Raw genomic sequence first — 27440 nt, forward strand, 5'->3', positions numbered from 1 at the left:
ATGTTAAGCAACTCCCAGGCAGCATGCAAGCAGGCAGGCAGGTAAGTGGTGCTGTGGGGCAGGGGAGGGTGCGTGGGTGGCCTGCAAGGTGTGGTGTGAGTGCAACAGGGCTGGGGCTGGCTGCTGCTGGGTGGGGGAGAGTATGAGCGACTTAGAACCTATCCTGCTGGCTGCCCCATTGACTTTGCTTGTGGGAAGCCGGCATGGAAAGTTGCAAATGATGATCACTTGACTACAGGATGCTGCAACCATCGTAAGGGCAACCTGGTTGCCAAGCTCCCAGATCGCGATCACATGACTGCAGGGCTGCTGGCATGGTCAGAACTTTGAGGACCCATCATAAGTACCACTCATTCAGAGCCATCATAACTTCAAACAATCACTGAATGAGTGCTTGTTAAACAAGGACTACCTGTGATAAATCTGTCCTCATCCATGATTTGATTGTGGATGAGGCAGCTGATCTGGGTTGTTATCAAAACTTGGCTGGATGAAGAAATGTGCCTGCCTGTGTTTCAGGTTTGGCATCAACCATGACTCCAGAGGATGAGAGATGGGGTTGCAGTTGTCATCTGCAAGTCATTATGGGCTTTTAGAAGCTCTGCAGATAACCAGGTGTGAAACTCTCTGATTGAAGCTGGCCTCCAGGCAACAGATGTGATAGTTGCTGTTGTACCACCTTCTATGCTGTACAGCTTCTTCCCTGCCTGAGCTGCTGTATTCCATTATTAGGCTGGTGGTTGAAGCCCTGAGGCTATTGGTTCTTGAGGACTTCAATTTACCACCTGGTGATGTTGAGTCTGGGGCAGCTTAGGAGTTTATGGCCACAGTGATAACCATGGACCTGTCCCAAGTCATCTTGGGCATGACGCATAACAGAGGTCACACGCTATACCTGGTTCAGTCCCCCCAGAGATTCATGCAACTCCTACCCTTATGATATTTAGCAAATTATTTAAAACCAGGTGGTTCTCCCAGGCTTTGGGGTAGGGTGGTTTTGGAGTCCCCTTTACTTATGTTTGGTTACAGCTCAGTGTTTTGTCCTTCCAGTTGGCCACAATTTCTTTTTTCCTTTTCTGTTTGTAAGCCACTCAGAGTTATCAGGGAGTCAGATGGCCTTGAAATTGGATTAAAGAAAATAGAGGTGATACTTCAACATTTAAAATTCTTCCCCAAATGTAGCCTTTCCATTCATTTCTGTGTATTTGATCTTTTTCAGTTTCCACAATGGAAATCAGCAGCAGAATTGAATGTATATTTTTCAGTGAATTCCATCCAACACTGGGACCTAAAATAACATATCAGGTCAGTTGTGCAAAAGATATCTTTCTGGTTTGTTATTTTCTGCTGTGATTGGCAGCAGTTGTCCAGGATTTTAGGCAAGAGGTGCTACTTCCTATTCTTGACTGGAGTTGAAGCTGAGACCTTCTGCATGGAAAACAGAGTGCCGGCCATTCACATGGGCCCTCCCTTAGGGCGATGTCATTCATCAAGTGTATCAGAGCTTCTGATTTTGCAGCTGTTTGTATATATTTATTTCTGATTGTGTATTTTATTTTTGCAGTGGTAGATAAAGTGTTTTTCCATCCTTGTTTGAAAAACATGTTGCCGTAGCTTGAAAATAGGCTTCCCTGAAAGTTAAGATCATTATTTATTGATTTGTTTGCCTATTAATTATTTGCAGTTGTCTTGTTCCTGCAGGTACCAGAGGATTTTATTTCCCGAGAGCTGTTTGATACAGTGCAGGTATATATCATCACCAAACCTGAACTCCAGAATAAGCTTATCACAGTGTGAGTATTATGCAGGAGTAATGAAAGAAAACTCTTGCTTGATAAAGAAATACAACTGCTCAGTATTTTGGGTGCTAGTAAATGCCAAATAAGTTATGTATTAAATGTTCTCTCTCTCCTCTCCCCTCCCCACCCCACAAAAACCAGCACAGCTATGGAAAAAAAACTAATTGGTTGCCCAGTGTGCATTGAACATAAGAAATACACCCGGAATGCCTTGCACTTCAACCTTGGCTTCGTTTGTGATGCTAGAGCTAAGACCTGTGCACTGGAACCTATTGTGAAGAAATTGGCAGGTTACCTTACTACTCTGGAGGTTAGAAATAGCCTAAATATGCTATCCCTCGTTTCAGCTCTCAGAAGTATGTACAGATTTTTATTGTATTTATATTTTACAAATATAAAAATTTCACAAATGCAACTCTGGGCAGCTCATAGCACATTAAAAACAACAAGAAACAATACTAACATGGGTAAAAATGTTACTTTATGGTTATTGTTTTTAATCAATCGTTGTAAACCGCCCAGAGTCCCCCAACGGGAGGAGATGGGTGGGGACAAATTAGATAAATAAAATACAATACAATAAAAAAAAACCTACAGTGGTCACCAATGGAAAACCCAGACAAAATCATCAACAGAATCTAATCTCCCAGCCCCAGGCCCTGGGGCATATCCAGGTCTCCAGTGCTTTACGAAACACCAGCAGGGTCAGGGCCCATCTGACCTATGGGATATGGTGTTCCAGGCAGGCAGGCAACATGGAAGCACCCTAGTCTTCACTCTTTCATTTTTGTCTTTAATGCTTAGTCAGTGGCCAACTTGATATATTTTTTTTAGGACTTTAAGTCTGTGAGTGGCATCTGATGAACTTGGAAAGGTTTTTGTGTGACAAGTATGGACTGTCATAGGTACCTTTTAGCTGCCGCATTCACAGCTGTCAACAGGCATTTCGCTTCCAGTCCTTTGCCAACACACTCTGGAAGTTTTGGGGGGAGATTATATATTATATATTAAGAGTTGTAAAGTGTAGCTGCGTTTCCTTTTCTGCATCTGGTTGGAAAGAAATAGCCCACAGCTGCTGAATTTCCTGCAGCAAAGTTGTACTATTCCAAAAATATTCTTTAAACATTTATGCTACTTTCCTGGGTTTGTTTTTCCTGTGTGCTGTAAAAGTGAAACAGCTTTTTATCATATTTCAGAATCATTCCTCTACAAACCAGAATCTCTTATTCCTATTCATTCATCCCCCTCTATACCTGTAACAATGTTCCACATGATGCCCTAAGAGTTTAATTCTATTTTGTGTTCAATTTTATTATTGCTGTGAAAAATTTGTTCAGGTGTGTTTATTGGAATGAAAAAGTTGTATTTTCTTTTAGTGGGGCATACAGCCAGCCCATGTGACTGCTGCTAGTAATAGCATATCTGAGGTGACAGTTTGATGGTGACTGATCATCAATTTTGCTCTTTCCTAGCTTGAAAGTAGCTTCATTTCCAATGATGAGAGCAAGCAAAAATTGATACCCATCATGACCATCCTCCTTGAAGAACTGAATGCTACTGGCAAATGCACTCTGCCTATTGGTATTTTCACCAAGCATATTATTGCAAAGTATATTTTGGAAAGGAGCATATTAAAATGCAGGCTTATGATTCTTGGGGAGATGAGACCATGCAGCACATTTAGAACAGAAGAACATTTATTATTTGTTGCTGCCTGTAGCTCTCAATATAAAAAGGTAAAGTAGTATAAGAATATGATTTTGCTCAACAGCAGGAAGAAGTAGGAAGTGAAATCCTGTTCTGATGTTCTTGAGCATATACTGTAGTTTCTGTTGACTTGTTGGGTGGGAAGGGAAGGGAGACATCAGTTCTCAAAACAGCCTTCTCCGGCCTAACGCCTTCCAGTTTGGCTCCAAAATCTCCAGCCATAACCACCCAGCGTGCTGGCTGGGTAATTCTGGGTGTTGAAGTCCACACGTCTTCAAGTGGCCAAGGTTTAGAAACACTGGTTTAGATCAAGAGTCCGCAAAGTACCAAGAAAAGTTGGATGTTGGTCCTTTAAAGCAAGTTCTTGCTATTCTTTAGAAATATTTATTAAGAATAAATATTTTTTATTTATTAAAGAAAAGCTTCAGTACTTCAGTAAAGTATTAAAGCCTTTCTTTTCCTGTACTCTGGCTCTTACAAATTGGCATGAGTAAGGAAAAGACACTGATTGTCCTGGTATTTTTGCATAATTTGAATATTCTCTCTAGCACTAAGTGCAACATATCATAAGACAGTAAGGTGAATAGGCTGTACAGGTAGTGCTCAATTAATGACCATTCATTTAACAACGGTCCAAAGTTACAGTGGCCTTGGAATGGGTGCTTTATGGTCTGTAAAGCACTTTCAAACATCACACCACTACCACTCCGCAGTCACATGATCACATTTTGTGGCTCTTTTGCTGTTTTCCAGCAAAAAAACACCCATTGGGGAAGCTGGATTTGCTTAATGACCACTGTAAAAATGGTTGTAAAATCAGGCCCGGTCACTTGGTGACTCAGCTTACGACTGCAACAACTTAAAATGGAAATTCCGGTCCCAGGTCAAGGACTATCTGTAATATCCTTTTGGCTTCGACAATCATTCATTGGGGTTATCTGATTACCCTCTGGTTTTGAAGATTGCTGAACACTCAGGATTAAAACTTAATCAAGAACGTGGTTGTAATGTGAGCGCTCCCATAGCCAACCCAGTCCAATTATGCCCTATAAAGTAGGGTCTATTATTGTTGTGCAGTGTATTTCAATCCCAAAAGACCTGTTGTGATAGTATAATCTTGCAATTAGTTAAACATTGCCTCTTTTTATAGATGAATCAAACACCATTCACCTGAAAGTGATTGAACAACGTCCAGATCCCCCCATTGTACAGGAATATGATGTCCCTGTCTTCACCCAAGATAAGGATGACTTTCTAAATTCTCAGTGGGACCTCACTACTCAGCAGGTTGGTGCCGAAATTTAGCTTGAAATAGAGTCCCACCCTTGTATTTCATAATAAGGTCATCAATGGTGGCAGGACTTTGCCTGCAGTCCCTCCCCCCCACCACCAAATTAAGCAATCAGTGAAGTGTTGGCAGCAGGCCTTACTTGTCTCTGCCATCCACTTAACTGTAGTTCACATGCAAGTGAATGTCTGGATAGGGCTTAAGTCTCTCTTCAGCTGAATTCAAATGCTGTTCTGGTCTTTTATATAGACATCTTCTTATCTTACTTTGTCTTCCTGGTTTAGCTTGTGGGGAAAAAATTGTTTATATTTGAGTGTATGCATCTTTATTTAGTCTTACATTCATCTTACACATCCTCTCTCACGTTAGATCCTGCCATATATTGATGGGTTTCGGCATGTTCAGAAAATATCTGCTGAAGCAGATGTGGAACTCAATTTGGTTCGAATTGCTGTCCAAAACCTCTTGTAAGTGCTGGTGCGAAAAAGAAAAAGCTACTGGGATCGATTTCAGGAAAATAGAGAGAAAATACATTTAGTACTTACAAAAGATCCATTTCTTTTAGGTTTTTTCTAGTCTCTCACTTTTTAGTGCATTTTAAAAGTACAATAAATTATGGCAAAAATAAATATCTCCTGCCTTGAAATGGGTCAGACTTGTTTTAACACTCATTATCTGAGGCTCTGCTTTACGTTACAGTATCGTGACATGACTAATGTAACATAACATATAACATAATGTGTATTCGCAGCTTGGCAATGGTGGTCTTGATGGTTGAAGATGAAAGGATTGCAATTCCCTTTCTCCCAGCAATTCCCCAGAGAAATCCACTCTTTTCTGAATGTAGATAAAGCATACCTCCCAGCATATTCCCATCAAACACTCTTTTTGGCATCCTTCTTTACGTTAGGTTCTGATTATTTTTTGAGGGCTGCAGAATTCTTCTTGTGTGTCCATCTGATACTGTTTTGACCATCGCTGAAAAAATTCATACATTAAGCTTCTTTCTTGGATAATCCTCCTAACAAAATTACTATAGGATACTGTATTTAACTGATAGCTTTTCTCCCTCTACTGTAAACTGGGGCAGAGGAAGTGTCACCTGACATTCATTAGTTAAGCAAGAGGCAGAAATGGCTACAAACCTGCATTACAAATCATGGATGAAGATACTTTGAGCAGCTGCAGCTGTTTACCTGGCGAATTTTACCTTTTTTGTAAGGTATAAACAGGACTTGTCTCTCTTTTATTTATTTTTTTCCCCCTGTGCAATCCACCTCTTTCCCTTGTTTGTCCCCCCTTCTTTCTGTTCTCTTTCCAGCATCTTACCTCATTTCTTTTTCTTTTTTCTGCTAGAATGAGGTAGGGAAGTATATTTGTACATGAGTACATCTGTGCATATACTTGTATATTTCTGTGTGAGAGGTTTGTGCATAAATTAGAATAATTGTACAAATGGGAATCATTTAATTTTGTTAATAAGGTATCTTATTTTATAGGCAGTTAATTTTCAGTTAGAGCTTATTAGTTTGATTAATAGAGAGCCAGTTGGTGTAGTGGTTAAGGCACCAGGCTAGAAACTGGGAGACCATGAGTTCTAGTCCCACCTAAGGCACAAAGCCAGCTGGGTGACTCGGCCAGTCACTCACTCTCAGCCCTAGGAAGGATGCAATGGCAAACCACTTCAGAAATCTTTTCAAGAAAACTGCAGAGACTTGTCCAGGCAGTCACCAGGAGTCAACACTGACTTGAAGGTACACACACACAGTTTGATTAATACCTGCCTGGTCTCTCCCAATCCAGCCCCTCTTTTGAAGAATAGCTGCTAGAAAGTGTATAAATATATATACCCATACGCTGATACACATATTGCATGTATTTATTAATTGGGATCAGGGTAGAATCTGGTTTCAGCTGGAATAGTTTATGTAATTGGTTGATCCAATTTCTGTCCCACAACAATCCATCTCAATGGATTTGACAATTCTAGGTTAACAAGTTGGGGAACCTAGTCATTGCGCAGTATTTTTATGTGTTTCTGTCAATTCATTGGGAGTGGGGGAGGGTCATATTAACTTAAAGGTTATCTTTGAATAAATATGGCATATCCAGTCATCTCTGATACTGGTAATGCTACACTTTATTACTATCTCCTGGATCTTTCTTTTTCTTATAACATGCATGTAGTTTACTATGTTTGTTACTTTCTAATGGTATTTATTTTATTTTTAGGTACTATGGTGTGGTCACTCTAGTTTCAATACTCCAGGTGAGTAGAATGTATATATAGTTCGGTATGATGAACTGAAATGACAAAATGTCTAGTTCTTATATTTTCATTATCACATGATTGTACAGGATCAAATGGTGCTTTGCAAATGCAGGTTAACTATCAAACAACATATAGTTAAGGAATAGAACCCACACGCTCATATAGCAATTGTTTTTCCAACAGAATCACTTCCTATCTTCAGCTCATAATAATCTGGTGAGAAATAAGAGGATATGCATACGCACATGAACGTAACCTTATCACAGGAAAGGGTGCTGATCTCTGTCTTCTTCTGCATCTGTTCCAGTTAGATTTTAGTGAAACCTCCAAACAGAAAGATTGAGATTATCTAGCCCTGTTTTAAACAAAAAGGGGAACCCTAATTGTAATACAGGACATTTTAGCAATGCTTTTTGAGACTTAAAAACCTGATAGATATTAATGAAATGAGCAGTTCCTGATATCTGAAATCAGTACATATAAACCTTAGAAAAATGTGAAGCATGGTTACCAGCACTTAACTTTAAATGGAAAGAATATGTATGCTATTTCATTGCCAAAAATGCTAGTGTTAGGCTACTATCCTGTGGTCCAAAGGAAGGTGTCTCAGAAGCTGTAGGAACTTACTGTTCTACCCCACCTCCCCCAGGGAACGGAGATAACTCTGATCTTGAAAGAGAAGTCTGACTTTGCTGCTCATCCTCCACCTACATCAAGGCCCCTCGAGTGTCAGAAAAGGGCAAGAGGATGCCTTATTTCAAAGTCCCAAACCTTCCCAACTGTCATTCGGTATCAGTTAATGACTTTCAGGTGGAGGGGATCCTGTTGCTTTTTAACTGGAGTGGGGATAGGGGGAGAACACACCTCCCCCTCTTTTGTCCTGCTGGCAAGAGCTCGACAAGGCTGAAGTTCTGTTGGAGATGATGATAGCAGAGAACTCCCAAATAATAGCTCAGATTGTTCTGCCCCTTCATCACAAAAAAGCTGTGTATTTTGTAGTTCCAGTTTTTAGACTGCATATATGGCAGAAGCTCTGTGATCTCAGTGTCAAACTTCTGAAGCCTAAAAGCAAGAGTATGTTAATTAAGAAAGGACTCCCTGTGAACCATTTCAAAATTGAATTGTTGATTTGTGTCCTTTTGTGAAATCCTGTGTTAAATTTGACAGCATTGCCAAGCAGTTCTTATTTTAAACCCTCTTTCATTTTTCCCCCTAAGGATAAATCTAGACGATGTAAGGAAGGCCTTATTGTTGGCTTGTGTTCAGGGAAGTTTTTAGCAGGAGTCATTGGTAAAATTTCCCAAAGAAAAATAATTTGTGGAAGTCAGGTATAATTTTTTTTTAAATCTACCACTAACTTCAAGAACAAGAGATGCCACTATCCTTTACTGGTTCTTGATCCCATTATTTCATGTAATTCTAATGCTGATCATATGCCACTGTTGGAATGCTTTTGATTAGTCATTAGCATGAATTCCAGCAGTAGCTAACATGCTGCAATTCTGCCACTGTTGATTGAAATCTCCTTTTTTCCCTGCAGTACTCAAATGTATATTGCACCACTCCTAAAGTTCAGGATCTGGTGGATGATAAATGCCTGCAAGATGAATGTCTCTCATATGTCACAAAACCAGGTATGGAAGCCTGGATGACTGAAAGGGCAGTCCTGCTGGTATCTGTTCAAAACGATGTCCTTTGGAGTTGAGTTGGACTTCCCTTCAGGAAAGTGTGTATTTGACTACAGCCTAATCCAGAGGAACTAGTATAAAATTAGTCCTTGTCCTCATCTCTGTCAAGCATTTTGGTGTTCTTCCTGTTAAATTAGCTTGGGAGAGATTGCATAAAGTCAAGGGTTATTAATATAAGAAGCTATTTACTAAGCTATTATAACATGCATGTCCCTAAAACAATCACTTCATGACAGAGGTTGCCCTGTGAGTAATACATTGCACATAAAATGAATTCATTTGCTCTTGGCTGACTTCCAGTCCAAAATAAAAATCTCATAACAATTTAATTGCTGGCATTGACACTGACGGTAGCAGTTCAGTAAACTCTATTTGGTAGTACTGATTAATTTGCATCCAGCCTGATGGCTTGGAATGTGACTTCTAGTCCTTATTTATGCTGAATGCAATCCACATTGTAGTTTTGAATGCTGTTCTTACATAATGTTTAGCTGCTTGTTTTGATGGGAAGCATCATCATCATCAAACAGCTTGAGCCGTGCGATTTCCTTGATCTTATTCCATCACTATTTTCTGTAGGACACAAGCGAGCCAGTTTGAGAGATGTGTTTCAGCTGTATTGTGGGCTGAGCCCTGGGACGACTGTTCGAGACCTCATCTGCCGTTATACCCTCCAACTCCAGAGAGTGGATGAAAGGTAGGAAAGCTTCCCCCACCTTCAGAAGACCAATGAGTCGGCAATATGCAGCACAGAGCAGTCGAGGATGTCTGGAAAGAGAAGCTAGTTCTAGTCATCCAAAGTAATTATCAGGATCTGTTTGTGTCAGGGCCCGTCTCCTGTGGCCACACAGAGTCTGCCAATTGGGGCAGATAGAAATTCGATAAATGTGCGCCTGTTGGTTGATTTGAAACGGTCCCTTGAGCAATTTCCTCTCCAATATAGAGTAATTATTTCTACTCATTAAACATAGGGCTTATATGGAAAAGATTCTTGTATTCTCAGGTCCATTTTGACAATACATATCTAAAGTTTTCCATTCATGTGTGAACAAGGACTGATGACAACAGTCTGTGCTACAGACAAAGACAATCCAAGGGAGTGAGAACTACTTTTACAAAACAGGTTTCTGTACCAGCAACATACATCATACCATTCCTACTGATCTCAAAACTGCTTTTAGCAGCCATCTAGGTGGACAGCAGGAAAAGAAGCACCAAACGCTGTCTTAAATGTTTTTGCATCCTTTCTCTGAGCATATTCTTCTCTTGTTTAGAAAGCTCATCCAGTTTGGTTTGATGAAGGGCCTTATTCGGCGACTCCAGAAATACCCTGTAAAAATAGCTCGGGATGAAAGAAGTCATCCAGCTCGACTGTACACTGGCTGCCATAGCTATGATGAGATTTGTTGTAAAACAGGTAAGGAATCATGTTCCCTGTATTCATCTACTCACAACCTATACAGTAACTTATTAATAGATTACAAAGTACAGGTATTCCTTGATTAACGACCACAATTGGGACCAGAATCTCAGTTGTTGAACAAATTGGTTGTTAGGTGAGATGCCTGTATGACTACTTCGCTCAACGACCGCAATCCCAGTTCTCCCGGTTGCAATTGTTAAGGGATCTCCCGGGTCATTAAGTGGACAGAGCAAAAGCTGCCTGCCAAAGGGTTTCCCCTCCCCTCCAGGCACAGAGGGGAAATCCTTCGTGGCGCTGCTAGAACGAAGCAGAAATCTTCAGGATTTGAGCTCCATTCCTTCAGCCTGCTGAAGGGTTTCCCCTCCCCTCCGCTTTCAGCCTTCCCTGCCGGCTTCTCCATTGACTTTCTGCGGAAGCTGGCAGAGAATATCGCAAATGGCGATCACATTATCAGAGGGCGCTTGGCAACTGGTTGTAAATGTGAGCTGGTTGCCGAGTATCTGAAATGCAGTCATGGGACCACGGGGGGATTGGATGACGTTTCATGATGGCCAGAAGTGCTTTGTGGGCTGTAAAGCATCCTTTCCAAGGCTGTCGTAACTTTGAACGGTCATTAAGTGACCGGCCGTTAAGTGAGAACTACCTGTAGACACAAAATAATATTTTTAAAAGTAAATAGGAGTAACATAATACTAAACAATTCTAAAGCCAGCACAATTTTTAGATTACTTGGGAAATATAAATCAGTTGTTTTTGCCGGGAGATTACTGCAACAATAATTATATCAGCCATTATTAAATTATAACATTCTAGGAAAAGGGATGGCAATAGAATTATTTGTGTACTTATACGTATATTATCAACAGCACCTATGCATCTTTGTCATAACTAACAGCTATAGGTAGTGTCCTAACTTAGAACATGGGGCTTTCAAATATAAGTTGGGAGTTTCCCTTGTTAACACTTTAAGCCAGGAGCTCTGTGGTTAAACTTTCTGAACATGTTCTAAGATTATCTTTGTGTGCAGATCTTGTAAGGGACTTTTTACACCTAGTGAAATGTTATATAAACACAACATAGAAAATAGATGCCCACAGAGAGAAGCTTAACATCAAGAACATAACCTTTATCCACAACTATATGCTCTCTGCCCCCCCCCCGCCATCTTTTTCTGGGAGAAAGAAAATACAGGCTTTAGATGAAGTTTAAAGATCCTTGGTTCTCCATAATCAATCAAGAAATGCTGTATGATCAGGTTAGAAACCAGAGAAAGATTGAGCATTAAGAGTTTCCAGAGGTCCCATTGTCCACTACAGTACAGGACTCCAGAAGAAACTTATTTGCATTTTGTCCTAATTTATTAGAATATTGGTTTTTCAGACAAAATTAAAACATTCTGAACCAAGATGATAGCAAACAAACAGATGCAACAGCTGGTATTCTCTGGTAACAAGCTCCATACATTTGAACTTTGTATCATGTGGATAAGGATTGTGGGGAATAACATGCAGGGATAAGGTCCCTTCAGGGCCATAATGGTAAATGAGTGCCATATGGGCAGAAAGGTAGAATATAAATAAATAATTTCTGGTATAGAAATATATAAAGTAAATGGTTAATTAAAATGGAGGCAGTCTGTTTAAAAGAAATGGAGTTGCATGGCACAGCCAAATGAGGATAGATGGCTCAGCTTGGTCTAGTTTCCTCACTTCTTTCAGCTTTGTTGAGAAACTGGCTGCCTCTTTCCTTATTTTGCCTAAGCACTGAAGATAGAATTATATTAATGCTCTTTCATCATTATTTTGTGATTTCTCCTTAGGAATGAGCTATCGGGAATTGGATGAAAGATTAGAGAATGATCCCAATATAATTGTTTGTTGGAAATGAGACTCTTTGAGAAATGGGATGGTTATTATGCCCTGATAACTTTTAATCAGGCTGCATGAGACATTGTGGTGGCCCCAGGACTCTTCTGGCTCTTGAAAAGCAGCATGGCTTGAACTGTGGTAGTCCCTGAAAAAGTGTGGTAAATGGATTGACCCTCTGCATCCCTCGCAGAGATGCAGAACAAGGCCTCTTCTACAGGGGGTTAACAGATACACCAGTGTATAAAGAAGCTTTGGAAAGCTATGTTGTTGAGTAATGGATAACCCATGGGTTGAAAAATAGTTTGGGAAGAATTGGAGTGGAAAAATGTCTAGCAGGGAATGCTGTACAGTAAATCCTCCCCTTAATCTGCTGCACCTCAGCTGAAGCTTCCAGCATAGTAACTCCTCAGCAGACAGAAAAATCTATTCTGCTTATTGCTATCTCATTCTTATTTTTCCCCATAACTAATAAATACATCCTTCTCTATCATAATATACCTTCTTTTTTAACAAAAGGGATCAGGATGTTTCATACGCACTTGAAATCCTTTAAGAGTTTTGACAAAAAGTTGCAGATTGTAATATCTGCTGTAATAAATCATGGATAATCACACTAATAAAAAGCAAGCACATTCTTTTTCTTGGATAAAATACTGCAGTAAAATTGTGGGAATAAAGCTGCAACATAGTTATACTTAATATAATTGGGCTGAGCCTATTTACCTTGTATACTTTCCATAGATTATTGGTTGTGAGAAAGAATAATGGGCCTCTTGTATTTCATAAAGCTCATGTAAATCAGAATCATTTTTCCATGGAAATGTAATGCAAATACAGCAATTGAAAGGGAAACTAAACATAATAAAAATAAAAGATTCTTACTGTGTAGAATCTCTAATTCATTACTTGATATCTTCCTCTTATAAATGGATCAAAGCTTTTCCATCTGAAAAGAAGTTGATGTATATGTGTGGAATTTTGATAAAATGTGGGTGTTCTCACAAAATGGCTGCTGTGGTAGACATGAACACTGCCAAAAACCTACAGGTAGTCCTCACTTCTCGACTGCAATTAAGACCAGCAACTCCATCACTAAGTGATGCAGTCGTAAAGTGAAACATCACGTGACCGTGCTGGCTTATGACAGCAGTTCCAGCTGTGGTTGTTAAGCAAATCACCCTCAGTCGTGAAGCACAATGTCACATGACCACAACTTCAGGCTCCCCCATTGACTTGACTTGTTGGAAGCTGGCTGTGAAGGTCTCAAAGGGTGATCATGTGACCACAGGACACTGCGACCATTGTAAATGCACGCTGGTTGCCAAGTGCTGGAATTGCAGTCATGTGACTGCAGGGACTTGGTTTCCTTTTTCAGCACTGTTGTAACTTTGAGCAGTCACTGAAGGAGTACTCAGTAAGCAAGGACTACCTGTATTAATTTGAAACCACACTGGGGATGTTTATCCCACCTCCCAGAAACACTTTACCACCTCTACTTACCTGTCTTTTTTTGGGAGGGGGTGTTCTAATACTGCCACATTCTGTTAAATTGTTCTTAATTGGTTGATTACAGTATGTGCCATCAAGTTGGTTTCAACTCTTAGTGGCCACATAGATTGATTTTCTGCCTGACTGCATCTTGGCTGATGGAAATTATTGTTTTAAAAGCATATTCTCTGAATCTGTCATTTTTATTTTGGAGAGGGAAAAGAGCTTTAGATCTAAATTGTATCTCAAATTGACCTTTTTTTCCCTGCTTTACTGATATGTCAGCTTGATAAAGCTCAATGTGATGGTTTATGTTTTTGTGGTACTGTAAATGGATCTGAACACCTAAAGGAAGACTTGGTATGTTATCATTTCAAGAAGACAGAACCTTTTCTTTCCAGGGGAGTGTTCTGATTTTTGAAAACTGCCTTTGAGGATAAAAAGGGTATTTTAGCATTCTAGTAATGACAACCAACTATGTACATCAGGCATTAAAGATGTATAACTCCTAGTTTAGATGAAACCTGACACCTTTCTATTTAGTCCTGATTACATCTATATTCATGTTTACACTTTCATCTTCCTTTAAGGACCTGTCTCTTGCTGCATTGTTGTTGTTCACAACAATCCTGTAAGGCAAGTTAGGTACCAAGTAAATAGCTCCAAAAGATCAAACACATTTCATGGAGGGATTTGGATAGTCTCTCCTTAAACCCAGACCAGCATTCTACTTGCTGAGGTACCTAAAGCAAGATTAGTGCTCCTCCTTGTTTGTACCCAGGGAGCTGTCAGTACTCTGGTCAGATTGACCTCATGTGCTGGGTTAGAATGTGGTAGAGTAGTCTGTAGTTTACTTTTGTTATACAACATCAGTTAAGTGTAGGTAATCCACCTTACTTAGCTTAAAAACCCCCCACCCTAAATACATTTGGGCTTGGTTAGTGCTTGGATGGAGACCACTAGGCTTTCCTAGGCTCTAGCTGGGGAGTTCTGGGATTTGAAGTCCACACATCTTAAAGTTGGCAAGTTTGAGAAACACTGGTCTAGGCGAGGCAGGGAAGTCGAAAGACATTCCTGAAGAAGGCAAGGTTAGACATAGATGTGTCCATGAGATCATTAGCTTGACTAGCGGGAAACCAGAGTATTGTAGAAACCAGCTAGTGTGTGTATTGATTGATTCGCAAGTCCCCTCCCCCTCCCCCTCCCCAATGTCTCTGTGTTATGAGTTCATGGGTTAGCATGTTGAGCGAACCTAGCCTGTGAAACTGCAGGCGGACGCGCTCTTAATCCCTTACATCGAGCCCTCATCGGGAAGCCGCAGTGCTGAGAGCTGTCGCTAGAGGGAGGACAGGAGCACGCGGTCGTCACGGCAACGGCGTCAGGCCTTGAGCCTCTCGGCAAGCGTTATGGAGGACCCTTTCCCCACGGTTTTGTTGCCGGGCGAAGCCGAAGCCTTGGTGGAGTCTCTCAGGAGTTTCCAGCTGCGAGATATTGGGAGCCATGGGTACGGGGGGTGGGCGGGGGGTGTGTGTGGATGAAGGGGAGACATAGGGGCCGCAGAGGGAAACACGCGGCGGCAGGTTTCGGCTTTATCTCAGGAGTAAATGCCGGCCGGGGCCCCGAACCACCTTTCCTTAATCCCCGCGGAACCGCCGCCGCCGACTATGCTTAGGCAAAATAAGGAAAGAGACCGAAAGGCATTTTAACATGAGCAGACCTTTACTTGCTGTGAGATTTTTCTTTCCTAGTCTTCTCCTGCACAGTCGTCGTTTTCCACATCAGCTTCAGAAAGAGGTTTAGAGCAAAAGGTCTTACAGAGCAGAGGGCAAATAGATCAATTCCATTACTAGTGCCCATTCCATTGGCAGAGAGAAATCACTGAATGACTCTGAAACAATGATTGTATGCTTATTAGCAGAAAAATACCCTCCAAAGAGAGTGAAGAGCTATCTCTGTTAGTTCTCCACTAAGGAAATATGATCTCTGACTCTTAGCAAGACAAGGAATTGTCTTTGAGATCTCAAAATATAGATGATTTTTTTTTTAAATTGGCAGGGAAAAACCATCCAGCCAGGATGATATTGGCTTGAATTATGTACAACTGTGGTTGCAATAGTGGTTGTAGGGAAATATTGGCATACCAGTCAGAGATAGAAATTGAATGCTAACTGCTTTTACCCTACTTCCTAGGTGGGTACGGCAACATGAGTTCATTGAAAAGCTGAACATGCAAGCCATACTGAATGCTTCTGCTGGCCATGAGCAGCTCCTTACTGAGCTTCTGGTGAATAATGCCAAGGTATAATGAATTGGTATAATAATTTTAGGTGCCCCAAGGTCTGCACATGTAACACCTTTGCTATGCAAGCTGCACTGGGTTCCAGTTTGCTTCCTGGTCCAATTCAAGGTGTTGGTTATCACCTTTAAAGCCCCACATGGCATGGGGCCAGGTTACCTGAGGGACCGTCTCGTCCCCATCACATCAACCTGTCCCACCCAGTCATGCAGAGAGGGCATGTTATGGACCCCATCTGTAAAAGAATTCCACCTGGTGGGGTCCAGGAAGCGGGCCTTCTCTGCAGTAGCTCCCGCCCTCTGGAACATTCTTCCCCCAGAGGTGAGATTGGCCCCATCGCTCCTGGGCTTCTGTAAAAAATTAAAAACCTGGTTTTGCCAGCTTGCCTGGAGCAGGAAGGGGAATAGTTATTCCTAGGGATGGCTAGTGCCTTAGAACAGCCCTTATACTCATGGACTGATACAGAATCTTCAGCCATCTGGATTTTACCACATTTTATATATTTATTGTTTGTTTATATTTATATTTATTATTTTATAATTGTACTGAATTTTAAATTTTGTTTTTTTGTAAACCGCCCAGAGTCCCTCCTCAGGGGGGAGATGGGCAGTGATAAAATTTGATAGATAGATAGATAGATAAATTGAGATATTGAGTTGCAAGAAAATCATTAGATTATGACAAAGGCTACGTTAATTTGAACAAATACGAATTTGATTAGGCACTTTCATGAGACAGCTCAAAATATCTCCCCTTTATTGTTTATGTACTTGGCAATATTTATATTTAGAAATGCATAGCTTTATACAATTATTTTCCAGATAAACTGTTAGGTAAAGGTAAAGGTTTCCCTTGACGTAAAGTCCAGTCGAATCCGACTCTAGGGGGCGGTGCTCATCTCCGTTTCTAAGCCTTGGAGCCGGCGTTGTCATAGACACTTCCGGGTCATGTGGCCAGCATGACGACTCGGAACGCTGTTACCTTCCCGCCGAAGCGGTACCTATTGATCTACTCACATTTGCATGTTTTCGAACTGCTAGGTGAGCAGGAGCTGGGACGAGCAACGGGAGCTCACCCCGCCGCGCGGTTTCGAACCGCCGACCTTCCGATCGACAGCTCAGCGGTTTAACCCGCATGCGTAGGATCAGAGTGTAAGAGAAATATGGATATGTATTCCTTACATAGCAAAATATGTTCCCATTATTGTTGCAAATAACATTTCTTGTCTTCCTGGGTATAGAAATGGAAGTAAAATGAGAAAGCCTTCTGCTTGCAATTTATTTATCTCTATGAATCTAGCCATCAGACAGAACTTTCCCAAGTCTGACATGTTTCCTGTTATTTATGATTTCAACCTTGCAGACTGTATATTTAAACTATCCATTCTGTATAGATCCCAACTCTCATTGAAGAATTAATCACTGTGGCCATCTGGAAGCAAAAGATCTTCCCTATACTGTGCAAACTGGAGGATTTCAGACCAAAAAGTACCTTTCCTCTGTATTTAGTGGTATGTATGAAAGATGCTTTGACTCACCCCTCATATAACACTTGCTATTAGAACATTTCAAAGCTTTCTGTAACATTTATTTACCAAAGGATGCTTCAGATATTTATCTGTTGTATATCTTAGTTTTTCTAAGAGCTAGTGAGGTATTCCAACAACCTAAGAGACGGCTTTATACATGGACTTCACCAGATGGACAACACCGAAATCAGATTGACTACATCCTTTGCAGCCAAAGGTGGCAGACATCTGTACAGTCGGTAAAAACAAGACCTGGAGCTGACTGTAGTTCAGATCACGAACTTCTTCTTGCACAATTTAGGATCAGACTCAAGAGATTAGGGAAGACCCGCAGATCAGCTAGATATGAGCTCACTAATATTCCTAAGGAATATGCAGTGGAGGTGAAGAATAGATTTAAGGGACTGGACTTAGTAGACAGGGTCCTGGAAGAACTCTGGACAGACGTTCGCAACATTGTTCAAGAGGCGGCAACAAAATACATCCCAAAGAAAGAGAAAACCAAGAAGGCAAAATGGCTGTCTGCTGAGACACTAGAAGTAGCCCAAGAAAGAAGGAAAGCAAAAGGCAACAGTGATAGGGGGAGATATGCCCAATTAAACGCAAAATTCCAGAGGTTAGCCAGAAGAGATAAGGAATTATTTTTAAACAAGCAATGCGCGGAAGTGGAAGAAGACAATAGAATAGGAAGGACAAGAGACCTCTTCCAGAAAATTAGAAATATTGGAGGTAAATTCCAGGCCAAAATGGGTATGATCAAAAACAAAGATGGCAGGGACCTAACAGAAGAAGAAGAGATCAAGAAAAGGTGGGAAGAATATACGGAAGACCTGTATAGGAAGGATAACAGTATCGGGGATAGCTTTGACGGTGTGGTCAGTGAGCTAGAGCCAGACATCCTGAAGAGTGAGGTTGAATGGGCCTTAAGAAGCATTGCTAATAACAAGGCAGCAGGAGATGACGGCATCCCAGCTGAACTGTTCAAAATCTTGCAAGATGATGCTGTCAAGGTAATGCATGCTATATGCCAGCAAATTTGGAAAACACAAGAATGGCCATCAGACTGGAAAAAATCAACTTATATCCCCATACCAAAAAAGGGAAACACGAAAGAATGTTCAAACTATCGAACAGTGGCACTCATTTCACATGCCAGTAAGGTAATGCTCAATATCCTGCAAGGTAGACTTCAGTTCATGGAGTGAGAATTGCCAGATGTACAAGCTGGGTTTAGAAAAGGCAGAGGAACTAGGGACCAAATTGCCAATATCCGCTGGATAATGGAAAAAGCCAGGGAGTTTCAGAAAAACATCTATTTCTGTTTGATTGACTATTCTAAAGCCTTTGACTGTGTGGACCATAACAAATTGTGGCAAGTTCTTAGCGGTATGGGGATACCAAGTCATCTTGTATGCCTCCTGAAGAATCTGTATAATGACCAAGTAGCAACAGTAAGAACAGACCACGGAACAACGGACTGGTTTAAGGTTGGGAAAGGAGTACGGCAGGGCTGTATACTCTCACCCTACCTATTCAACTTGTATGCAGAACACATCATGCAACATGCTCGGCTTGAGGAATCCAAGGCTGGGGTTAAAATCTCTGGAAGAAACATTAACAATCTCAGATATGCAGATGATACCACTTTGATGGCTGAAAGTGAAGAGGAACTGAAGAGCCTTATGATGAAGGTGAAAGAAGAAAGTGCGAAAGCTGGCTTGCAGCTAAACCTCAAAAAAACCAAGATTATGGCAACCAGCTTGATTGATAACTGGCAAATAGAGGGAGAAAACATAGAAGCAGTGAAAGACTTTGTATTCCTAGGTGCAAAGATTACTGCAGATGCTGACTGCAGTCAGGAAATCAGAAGACGTTTAATCCTTGGAAGAAGAGCAATGACCAATCTCGATAAAATAGTTAAGAGCAGAGACATCGCACTGACAACAAAGGTCCGCATAGTTAAAGCAGTGGTGTTCCCTGTAGTAACATATGGCTGTGAGAGCTGGACCATAAGGAAGACTGAGAGAAGGAAGATCAATGCTTTTGAACTGTGGTGTTGGAGGAAAATTCTGAGAGTGCCTTGGACTGCCAGAAGATCAAACCAGCCCATCCTCCAGGAAATAAAGCCAGACTGCTCACTTGAGGGAATGGTATTAAAGGCAAAACTGAAATACTTTGGCCACATAATGAGAAGACAGGACACCCCGGAGAAGATGCTGATGCTAGGGAGAGTGGAGGGCAAAAGGAAGAGGGGCCGACCAAGGGCAAGGTGGATGGATGATATTCTAGAGGTGACGGACTCATCCCTGGGGGAGCTGAGGGTGTTGACGACCGACAGGAAGCTCTGGCGTGGGCTGGTCCATGAAGTCACGAAGAGTCGGAAGCGACTAAACGAATCAACAACGAAGTGAGGTATGGGGGTTAAAGTATTGGATTAAGAATAGGGAAACCCAGTCTTAGCTGTGGAAGTTCATGTGACTTCGGGCCTGTCTCTTTCTTTCTCAGTCCAACCTATCCCATGCGATTTTTACTGTGAAAAATAGGAAGGAGTACTGTGTAACTCATGTTCGGCTCCTCAAACCAAAAAGGATATAAATCTTACAAACAGCAGCAATTCTTCATTATGTTGCAGATTATTTTCAGTAATTTTCTGTAAAAGATAACAGTGTTGTCCATACAAGAGCTATGAGAAATGGAAGGAGAGCTTCTCTTCAGATAATAGAAAATTAGTTTACACTTTGGCTTTCAATATATAATACAGGTTGGTTTGTTTTAGACAAAGCAGAAAACATTAAGTGCAGTCTGTTTGGATAGCACAACAAGCTCAGAACAAGGGAACAGTTCTGAATTCCTCCTCCCACCGTGACAGAGGAGAGGAAGTGGAAATTCTATTATATCATGTTCAGCTGTAATTTGTGAGATGGTCTAATTCTCTCACTGTTTTTACCTCTATGCTTCCTGGTAGCATTTATCATCAAGAGGGCACAAAAATATGCTATTTTTAATTTCTGATTCCACATTACCTTCTTTTCTGAGAATGATAGTATTTGTATTAATTTCTGCTTTATTACATTCTCTCTGATTCAGCTGCGCCATGAAGCTTCAATTATTAATCTCTTGGAGACAGTATTTTTTCACAAGGTAGGCAATACTTTCACTGTGCAAGGCAAATATTTTGAAATAAAAATTAAAGTTCATAATTTTGAGCATTCCAGAAGAAACATAATTATCTGATTAAATTCTTAATAAGAACTAGAACTTCAATCTAAGAGACAGATGCTGGTATAAATTTATTTATTTATTTGTTTGTATTTCGAATTTCATCACCGCCCATCTTACTCAAAGAGCAACTCTGGGCTGTTTACAATAAAATTGTAATAAATAAATATATTTTCTTCTATTCCCTTAGTTAGAAGTTATAACTAAACAAAATTTGAAAGCCTAAAAGAACTTATAATACGTATATAGCTTACATTCCACCTTATTTTAAACAGAGTTTTAGTAATAAGTTGATCTGCTAGTACTTTATTTTCATCTAGAATGACTTTAAAATGACTATTTGTATTTTGAGATTTAGTGTTTTATTAATATTAATATTCAGATTATTAAACAATATATAGAACCTCTACTAAACAATTCATAGACTAAGGATTCCTGTACAAGCTAGTTTCAGACATGCAATTGCCTGGACAAATTTATACTTTATACCACTTCATTCTGGAGACCCAAACCGACTGTAAACAAACCTAATAAAAAGGAGAACCAATTAAAGCTGAGCAACTTGTTCATTTTTTTACTAACACTGCCTTTTTTTTCCCTTAACTTGGTGCTCCCCAAACCCCAAGGAAAACAATAAATGTACACTTGCCTCCTTTGGAATCATCTTGATCTGAACTGATCTGATGTGCAAGCTAATTCTTCTCTGGTACTTGCTTGCCTGACCTTTATTTGTTTGGAAACCATATTCCAAACTTAGCGCCTTTCCTCATTTGCACCTAACCATGACATAAACATACCCTAGACATTTATTTTTTCTGCTATTGCCTTAATTCCATCTCTAGCCCATGGCTGAGACAGGCTTAAGGTGCCTTAAACTATACTGGTATTAAAATAATATTTTCCACATGGTTCTGACATAGCAAAGGCAACCTCAGCATGTATAAAATGCATCATCTGTTACCTTCAGGGGATGACTGCAGTGACTTGGAAACAGAGCATTAGAGAAAGGACGGATTGGCAATGGGGACAGCAATTTTCATTTCACATCCACTCAGGAATGGAGGGAGAACATTCAACTCATCAGTGAGAAAAAGCCCTTAGTGCTATTCCAATTATGCAGAAACAGTAAGATCACCACTTCCAGAAAGAGTCAGATCTTCCCTTTAAGAATTCACCAGCTGATCTCAACTCTTCACTTCATAATTACATTAACATTTCAAATCATGTAATTGACAAATTGAGTGAATGTTTATTGTATTTGTACCATATAAAGAGAGCAAGCAAAGATGAAACAAAAATGTTTTGCTTTTTGGTAATCTAGAAGAAAGGACCAAGATTCATCCCCAAACTTTTGATTCATCTCTGGCCAAGCTTCTTGCTGTTTTCTGTACCCCTACAAATTTTTCTCAAATAATTGCTGTTAAACTTTGTATCAATATAATTCCATTTTTCCCTGCTTTTGGCTAAATCCACAGTTCATTCCTTAGCAATATAAAACCAGATAAAGTATTTTGCTTGCCTTTGGGAATACAAAATTTCACATCCCTGGTCAGGTAGGAAGCTATTTTAGATGGGGAAGGAATTTCCCATCTTATCCCAAGCATAAGGTACAAAATTATAATTTATAAAGATTGTTCAACTGAGAAGCATTTTTCTGGATACCAGTGAGTAGACTAATTTATCAACTGAGATGAAATTAAAACAATTTAAGTGATCCTCTCATTTGCCTTCATTTTGGAAGATGTTTCCACAAAATATAGCTTGTCTTCTTTGTATAGGAAATCTGTGAATCAGCAGAGGACACCATTCTGGATTTAATAGATTACACCCATAAGAAACTGACCCTGTTAGCAGCTCAAAGTGCCAATGGGAAGATACCATTTGAACAAAAGCTTCAACCCGAGGATCTTCCCAATCCTTCATCAATGCAGGTGAGTTGCAAGGACATTATCTCTTGCTTCTAGGCAGCCACTCTAGGTAAAGGGAAGATTCAAGATATCATAATAATTGAACACAATTGCAATCTAAAAATGTTGGCTAGCCGAGAAAGAAAGTTTAAATCAAGCTTCTTTATTCTGTGGTGATCTGTGGATGCACAGAAATTTCACAATCTGTTAGCACTCTTAACAAGAGAGAGTAACACTGTGCTCTCTCTTCCATCAATTGGACAGCATAATTATCTGCTTGTGCCTTATCTCCCACCAATTTAAGTTGGCCTGCCTCAAATTTGCTAGGGTCCTATTTCCTCATGTATCCACAAACTGTTTGCACAGTTTCTTAGCTTTATACACAATTATATTCTTGCTCTTTGGCATTTTCTGGCTCATCCTCAATCCAAAGATGGAGAATCCCAAGTTCTTTATGTTTGGGTCACACCCCACATACAAGACCTTGCACAGTGTCACTGTTCCATTTCTTTCACTTGCTTCCTCATTTTTCTCAGTTGTAAGTATTGTATGTTTGTTTGCCATAAATAGCCAATCAACAGCAATAATACTTATTCCTTTGTACAACTTATCCAGCACTTTAAATTCTTATAAAGTTATCATGGACTTAGGGCATTTAGCAACACATGCTTATTCACTTTAGCAACACACTTGAGGGTTATCATACTCCAGACTGCATGGATCTTAAACTCTTAGCAACACATCTTTTCACAACTAGGAACATGCTTGGAGCCATCTAAACTCAAACAAGATCAGACCATGTGGTTCTTTAACAATCATGAAAAGAACAATCACCCTACCACCATGCAACCTCTTGGATACTTAGATTTTGGGAGCAAAACTGATATATATTAACAATATTGGCACTAGATGAGTCTTTCTAGGAAAAGCATTTTAGAATTAGGAGCCACTGCCATGGCTGCCCTCCAAATTTCTAGCCATCTCTTAAAATTTTAGGAACCTCAGATTTTCCTATTAGTATATTGTATTATATGACTTTTACTCTTTTCAGGAATTAAAGAAGCAGGCTGAAGTGATGGAGTTTGAGATCTCACTGAGAGCTCTTTCAGTGTTCCGTTTCATTACTGATATGATAGAAAGGTATGTGAACTTTCCATAGAAGAAATAAGGCACTTGGGAAAGATAACCTTTTCAGTTGAAGAGAATACATGTAGCTCAGGGTTGAACTGCGGAGTCCTTGGTGCTCTCTGAGCTTGGTTGTTTGCTTGCAGATGTTTCATTTCCCAGCTAGGTAACATCATCAGTGCTGGTGAGTGTGGGGTTTGCTCCCTGTTTATATACAGAGCTTGCCCTGCCAGTGTTGGTGGGGTGTGTGGTTTTGTCCTTGGTAGTTCCTTGATTAGGGTATGGTTTTCTGCTTGTTTGCCTGGTTTTAATCCCTGCTTACCTGGGTGTTTGCTGCTGGAGGAGATGTGTTCTGGTCTTTTTGTTTCCTTCTTAGGTTTTTGTTGTCTCTTTTGAATGAGCTGTAAATATGGCTTATTTCTGTGTGTCTACTGATGGCTGATTTGTCTGAATAACAAGCTTCCAGGAATTCCCTAGTGTTTTTTGGATTTGGCTTGGTCCAGGATGCTCACAGTGTCCCAGCTGAAATTGTGGTTGAGTCTGTCCACGTGTTATGAGATTAAGGAGTTTTCATTGTGTCTTCTGATGCTAGCTGATGTTCATGGATGCGCTCTACTAGTCTTCTGCCTGTCTGTCCTACATAGTGGCTGTTACAGTTCTTACACTGTATGTTGTAGATGGCTCCTGTTTTTTCCTTCCTGGGCTACTCAGTCTTTTGGTTTACTTAAGATGTTTTGGAGGGCTTTAGTTGGTTTGTGTACTTTGGTAATGCTATGTGGTTGTAATAGCCTGTTGGTTGTTTCTGAGATGATGTTGATGTATGGTAGTGTTATCTTTTTCATAGCTTGTGTTGGTTGTGCTGTAGTGGATTGAGTGGTCAGGCACTTTTTGATAAAGTTGTGTGGGTATCCATTTTGTCAGAAGATGTTGTATAAGCGGTTTCCTTTTAAAATAGTAATAAAGGGGTGCGATGGCTCAGTTGTTAAGACGCCAGGCTTGCGGATTGGAAGGTTGCAAGTTTGGCAGTTCGAGACCCTAGCCCCTTGTGATGGAGTGAGCTTCTGCACTCGCCCCAGCTCTTGCCAGCCTAGCAATTTGAAAGCATGCAAATGCAAGTAGATAAATAGATACCACTTCGGTGGGATGGTAACAGCATTCCGTGCCTGTGATGCCGGCCACATGACCACGGAAGCATCTTCAGACAACGCTGGCTCTTCAGCTGAGAAATGGAGATGAGCACCGCCCCCTAGAGTCAGACACAACTGTGCAGGGGAAACCTTTACCTTTACTTTTTATAATAGTGCTCTGTGTGATGACTGGAACACTCGAGCATTTACTCAATTACGACTCATAAGCTTTTGCTTATAAATCTATTTAATGAAGCGTAGCGTTCAGTACAGAGAAAAAGTTGCAAATGGAATTTCCCACGTGTTTCTACATTTTAAAACCACAGTAACTTCAAATTCCCCCCCACTGCCCCCTTAGGTATGTGCCCCCTCCTTCTCGTGCCAGCATCTGGCTGTAACAGTTCTTCTTAGATGACCTTGGTGCAAGAAGCAGCTAGCCCAAACAAGATGATTCCCACTCCAACCGTGCTTCCCCTCCCTCCTGGTCGACTCGCAAGTTGACACGGGTTGCTGGAAGATGGATGCGAGTCTGATAAGATGTTCTATGAACATTTGATCGGGGAGCCTGACACTCTGGTTTTGGCAGTGGTACTGGTATTGACCAAAAGTGTTACAGAATTATGATGTACATACTGTATATACTTTAATTTGTAGAACAAAAAGATGCTATGATCCACCAAATTATCCTACAGTTTTGAAGTAGCTCCTAAAAATAAACATTTGAGAACAGGTGCCTTAACATTTCCAAAACTGGGAGCATAATTTCTTACTTGTTTTTTAGTGTTTAATATGACAAGGGCTGAATGGGTATATCTTTACATTGGTACAAAACATCTTTAAAAGTTTTGATGGTATTCTTATCAAAGTAAAGGTGACCTTTTAGGGGTCAGTTGACATGGGATACTTATTTATTTATTGTATGGCACATTCTCATTGCAGTTCAATAGAATAAAAACACAGGAGATAAAGTACAAGATATAAAATATAGAATATAAAATTATAAACATATGTCTAGATTGCAAATATAATTTTTTGCTTCATTTGTCACAGCCAGGAAATTGGTGAAATCTCCGTTATAGGCTCTGTTCTGGCACTCAGTCAGCCTATTTTGTTGCAGGCAGGTTACGTCACTCAATATTGTCATCTGGGGGTTATCAATAATCTTTCTGTATTCTTGAAGGATGGCATTTTTCCGTCGTACATCTGGGGGTGGTATATGACTCAGAATAGGCAGCCAGTATGTGGGAGTAGATCGTATTGTCCCACTGACGATGCACATTGACTCATGCAGCTGTGCATCAATCCTACCTGTGTGCAGACTGTTAAGCCACACTGGGGCACAATACTCTGCTGCTGAGTATACCAAGCTGAGTGCAGACACTCGCAGTGTGTCTGCTGCCGAACCCCAACTAGTTCCACATAATTTATGTAAGATGCAATTTCTGCTTCAGTTCGGTGGCCGTCTTTATCAGATGCTCTTTATAGGAAAGCGTCCTATCTAAAGTAACACCGAGGTACTTGGGGTGCATGTTGTGATTAAGTCGATTTCCCTTAAATCTTACATTAAGCTCTCTCCCTGCTGATCTATTACAGAGATGGAAACATGTTGCTTCTGTCTTGGTTGGGTTAGGCTGTAACCTCCACTTATGGAAATATTTATCCAGTATTTCTAAGTCAGTAGTAAGAACATCTTCAGTTGTCTAAAAGATTTATGTTGGGTGGCTATAGCCCAGCCATCCACATAGCCAAACTTCCTAGACATTGTATAGGGTATGTCAGCTATGTATAGGTTAAACAAAAGGGGTGCAAGAACCGAGCCTTGTGGTAAGCCATTATTTAGTATTTTAGGGACACTACTATCCTCTCCCATTGCCACAAAAAAAGTTCTTCCAGCAAGCATATTACCAATAAGTCAAATAGTTTTTTGACATGGGATTACGTGTATTAATTTATATAACGATCAGTGTCTCCACAGTGTCATATGCTGCACTCAGATCTATAAAGGCAACTGACATTTTTTGCTTCGCCTGATATCCTGCTTCTATATAGGTTGTTAGTGAAAACTAGGGATATTAATCCTTGTATACACTAGGGATATTCAGTTCTTGTAGTGTTGAAAATACTATTCCTGTTTCATTTAGTATGAAAACATAGCTTTATGTTTTGTCATGTGCATTCTCTCAATTGTTGAAAAGTTGTAAAACATGAGTGTAACTAGGCTTTATAGTTTTATCACATTATCGCATATTAATGAAGATATTATTAAACTTGAGGAAGAATGTTAACTGCTATATTGCATGAAATAGACATTTTCACGATATCCTTTTTCTCTGTCATATATTTTGTCAGTTTGCCAGTAAGTGCTGTGACAAGGATGCTGAATACGCACAATTTTCCATGCCTTTTGGTGCAGCTGATAGAGCATTGTCCATGGACCTATCATGAAGGAGGTCTGTATTATGTGTTAAAAATTCTCTCTGTACCAAAGTAAAGTAGTGAACATTTCCATGTTCTTTGTTTAGTAGGAAAGAATGGATTCAAAAATCTTGACATTTTCTGGTTGATACCTCTTTTTCCATTGACTGAAGATTTTCAAGGCTCCTACTGATTAAATTCTTGGTTGTTTGTGGATATAGTTTGGGATGTTGAGATAGATTAGGAAATTCTTTCAAACCCCAAGACGTTTTTTATGTCATTTGTCATTC

General features: G+C 40.3%; 2 protein-coding genes across 5 annotated transcripts in view; both read left to right on the forward strand.

The window, feature by feature from the left end:
• The first annotated feature begins 597 nt into the window (after positions 1-597).
• On the forward strand, positions 598-12936 carry NPRL2 (NPR2 like, GATOR1 complex subunit). Of its 3 annotated transcripts, XM_063291956.1 has the most exons (11): positions 598-1305; positions 1702-1793; positions 1941-2109; positions 3272-3380; positions 4657-4793; positions 5164-5261; positions 7027-7063; positions 8607-8700; positions 9334-9451; positions 10029-10171; positions 11997-12936. In XM_063291956.1, the coding sequence occupies exons 1-11, from the start codon at positions 1228-1230 to the stop codon at positions 12062-12064; spliced, it is 1143 nt and encodes a 380-aa protein (XP_063148026.1). In that variant the 5' UTR covers positions 598-1227; the 3' UTR covers positions 12065-12936. The 3 variants fall into 3 exon arrangements, with proteins under 3 accessions (XP_063148026.1, XP_063148027.1, XP_063148028.1); XM_063291957.1 differs by lacking the exon at positions 598-1305 and having other exon boundaries at positions 1706-1746; XM_063291958.1 differs by lacking the exon at positions 598-1305 and having other exon boundaries at positions 1728-1793; positions 1946-2109.
• Positions 12937-13751: 815 nt separating this feature from the next.
• The window catches only part of ZMYND10 (zinc finger MYND-type containing 10), a 29815-nt gene continuing 16126 nt past the window's right edge, over positions 13752-27440 (forward strand). Inside the window, exons 1-7 of one of the 2 annotated variants that reach the window (XM_063291960.1) lie at positions 13752-14272; positions 15724-15832; positions 17223-17339; positions 20445-20498; positions 22355-22507; positions 23535-23623; positions 27085-27185. In XM_063291960.1, coding sequence (XP_063148030.1) covers positions 15761-15832; positions 17223-17339; positions 20445-20498; positions 22355-22507; positions 23535-23623; positions 27085-27185 — 586 coding nt within the window. In that variant the 5' untranslated portion in view covers positions 13752-14272; positions 15724-15760. Of the gene's footprint in view, positions 14273-14879; positions 15038-15723; positions 15833-17222; positions 17340-20444; positions 20499-22354; positions 22508-23534; positions 23624-27084; positions 27186-27440 lie in introns of those variants that run through there. The other variant, XM_063291959.1, reaches the window with a different exon arrangement.

Source organism: Candoia aspera, chromosome 2 (assembly GCF_035149785.1).
Source record: "Candoia aspera isolate rCanAsp1 chromosome 2, rCanAsp1.hap2, whole genome shotgun sequence".
Lineage (NCBI taxonomy): Eukaryota > Metazoa > Chordata > Lepidosauria > Squamata > Boidae > Candoia > Candoia aspera.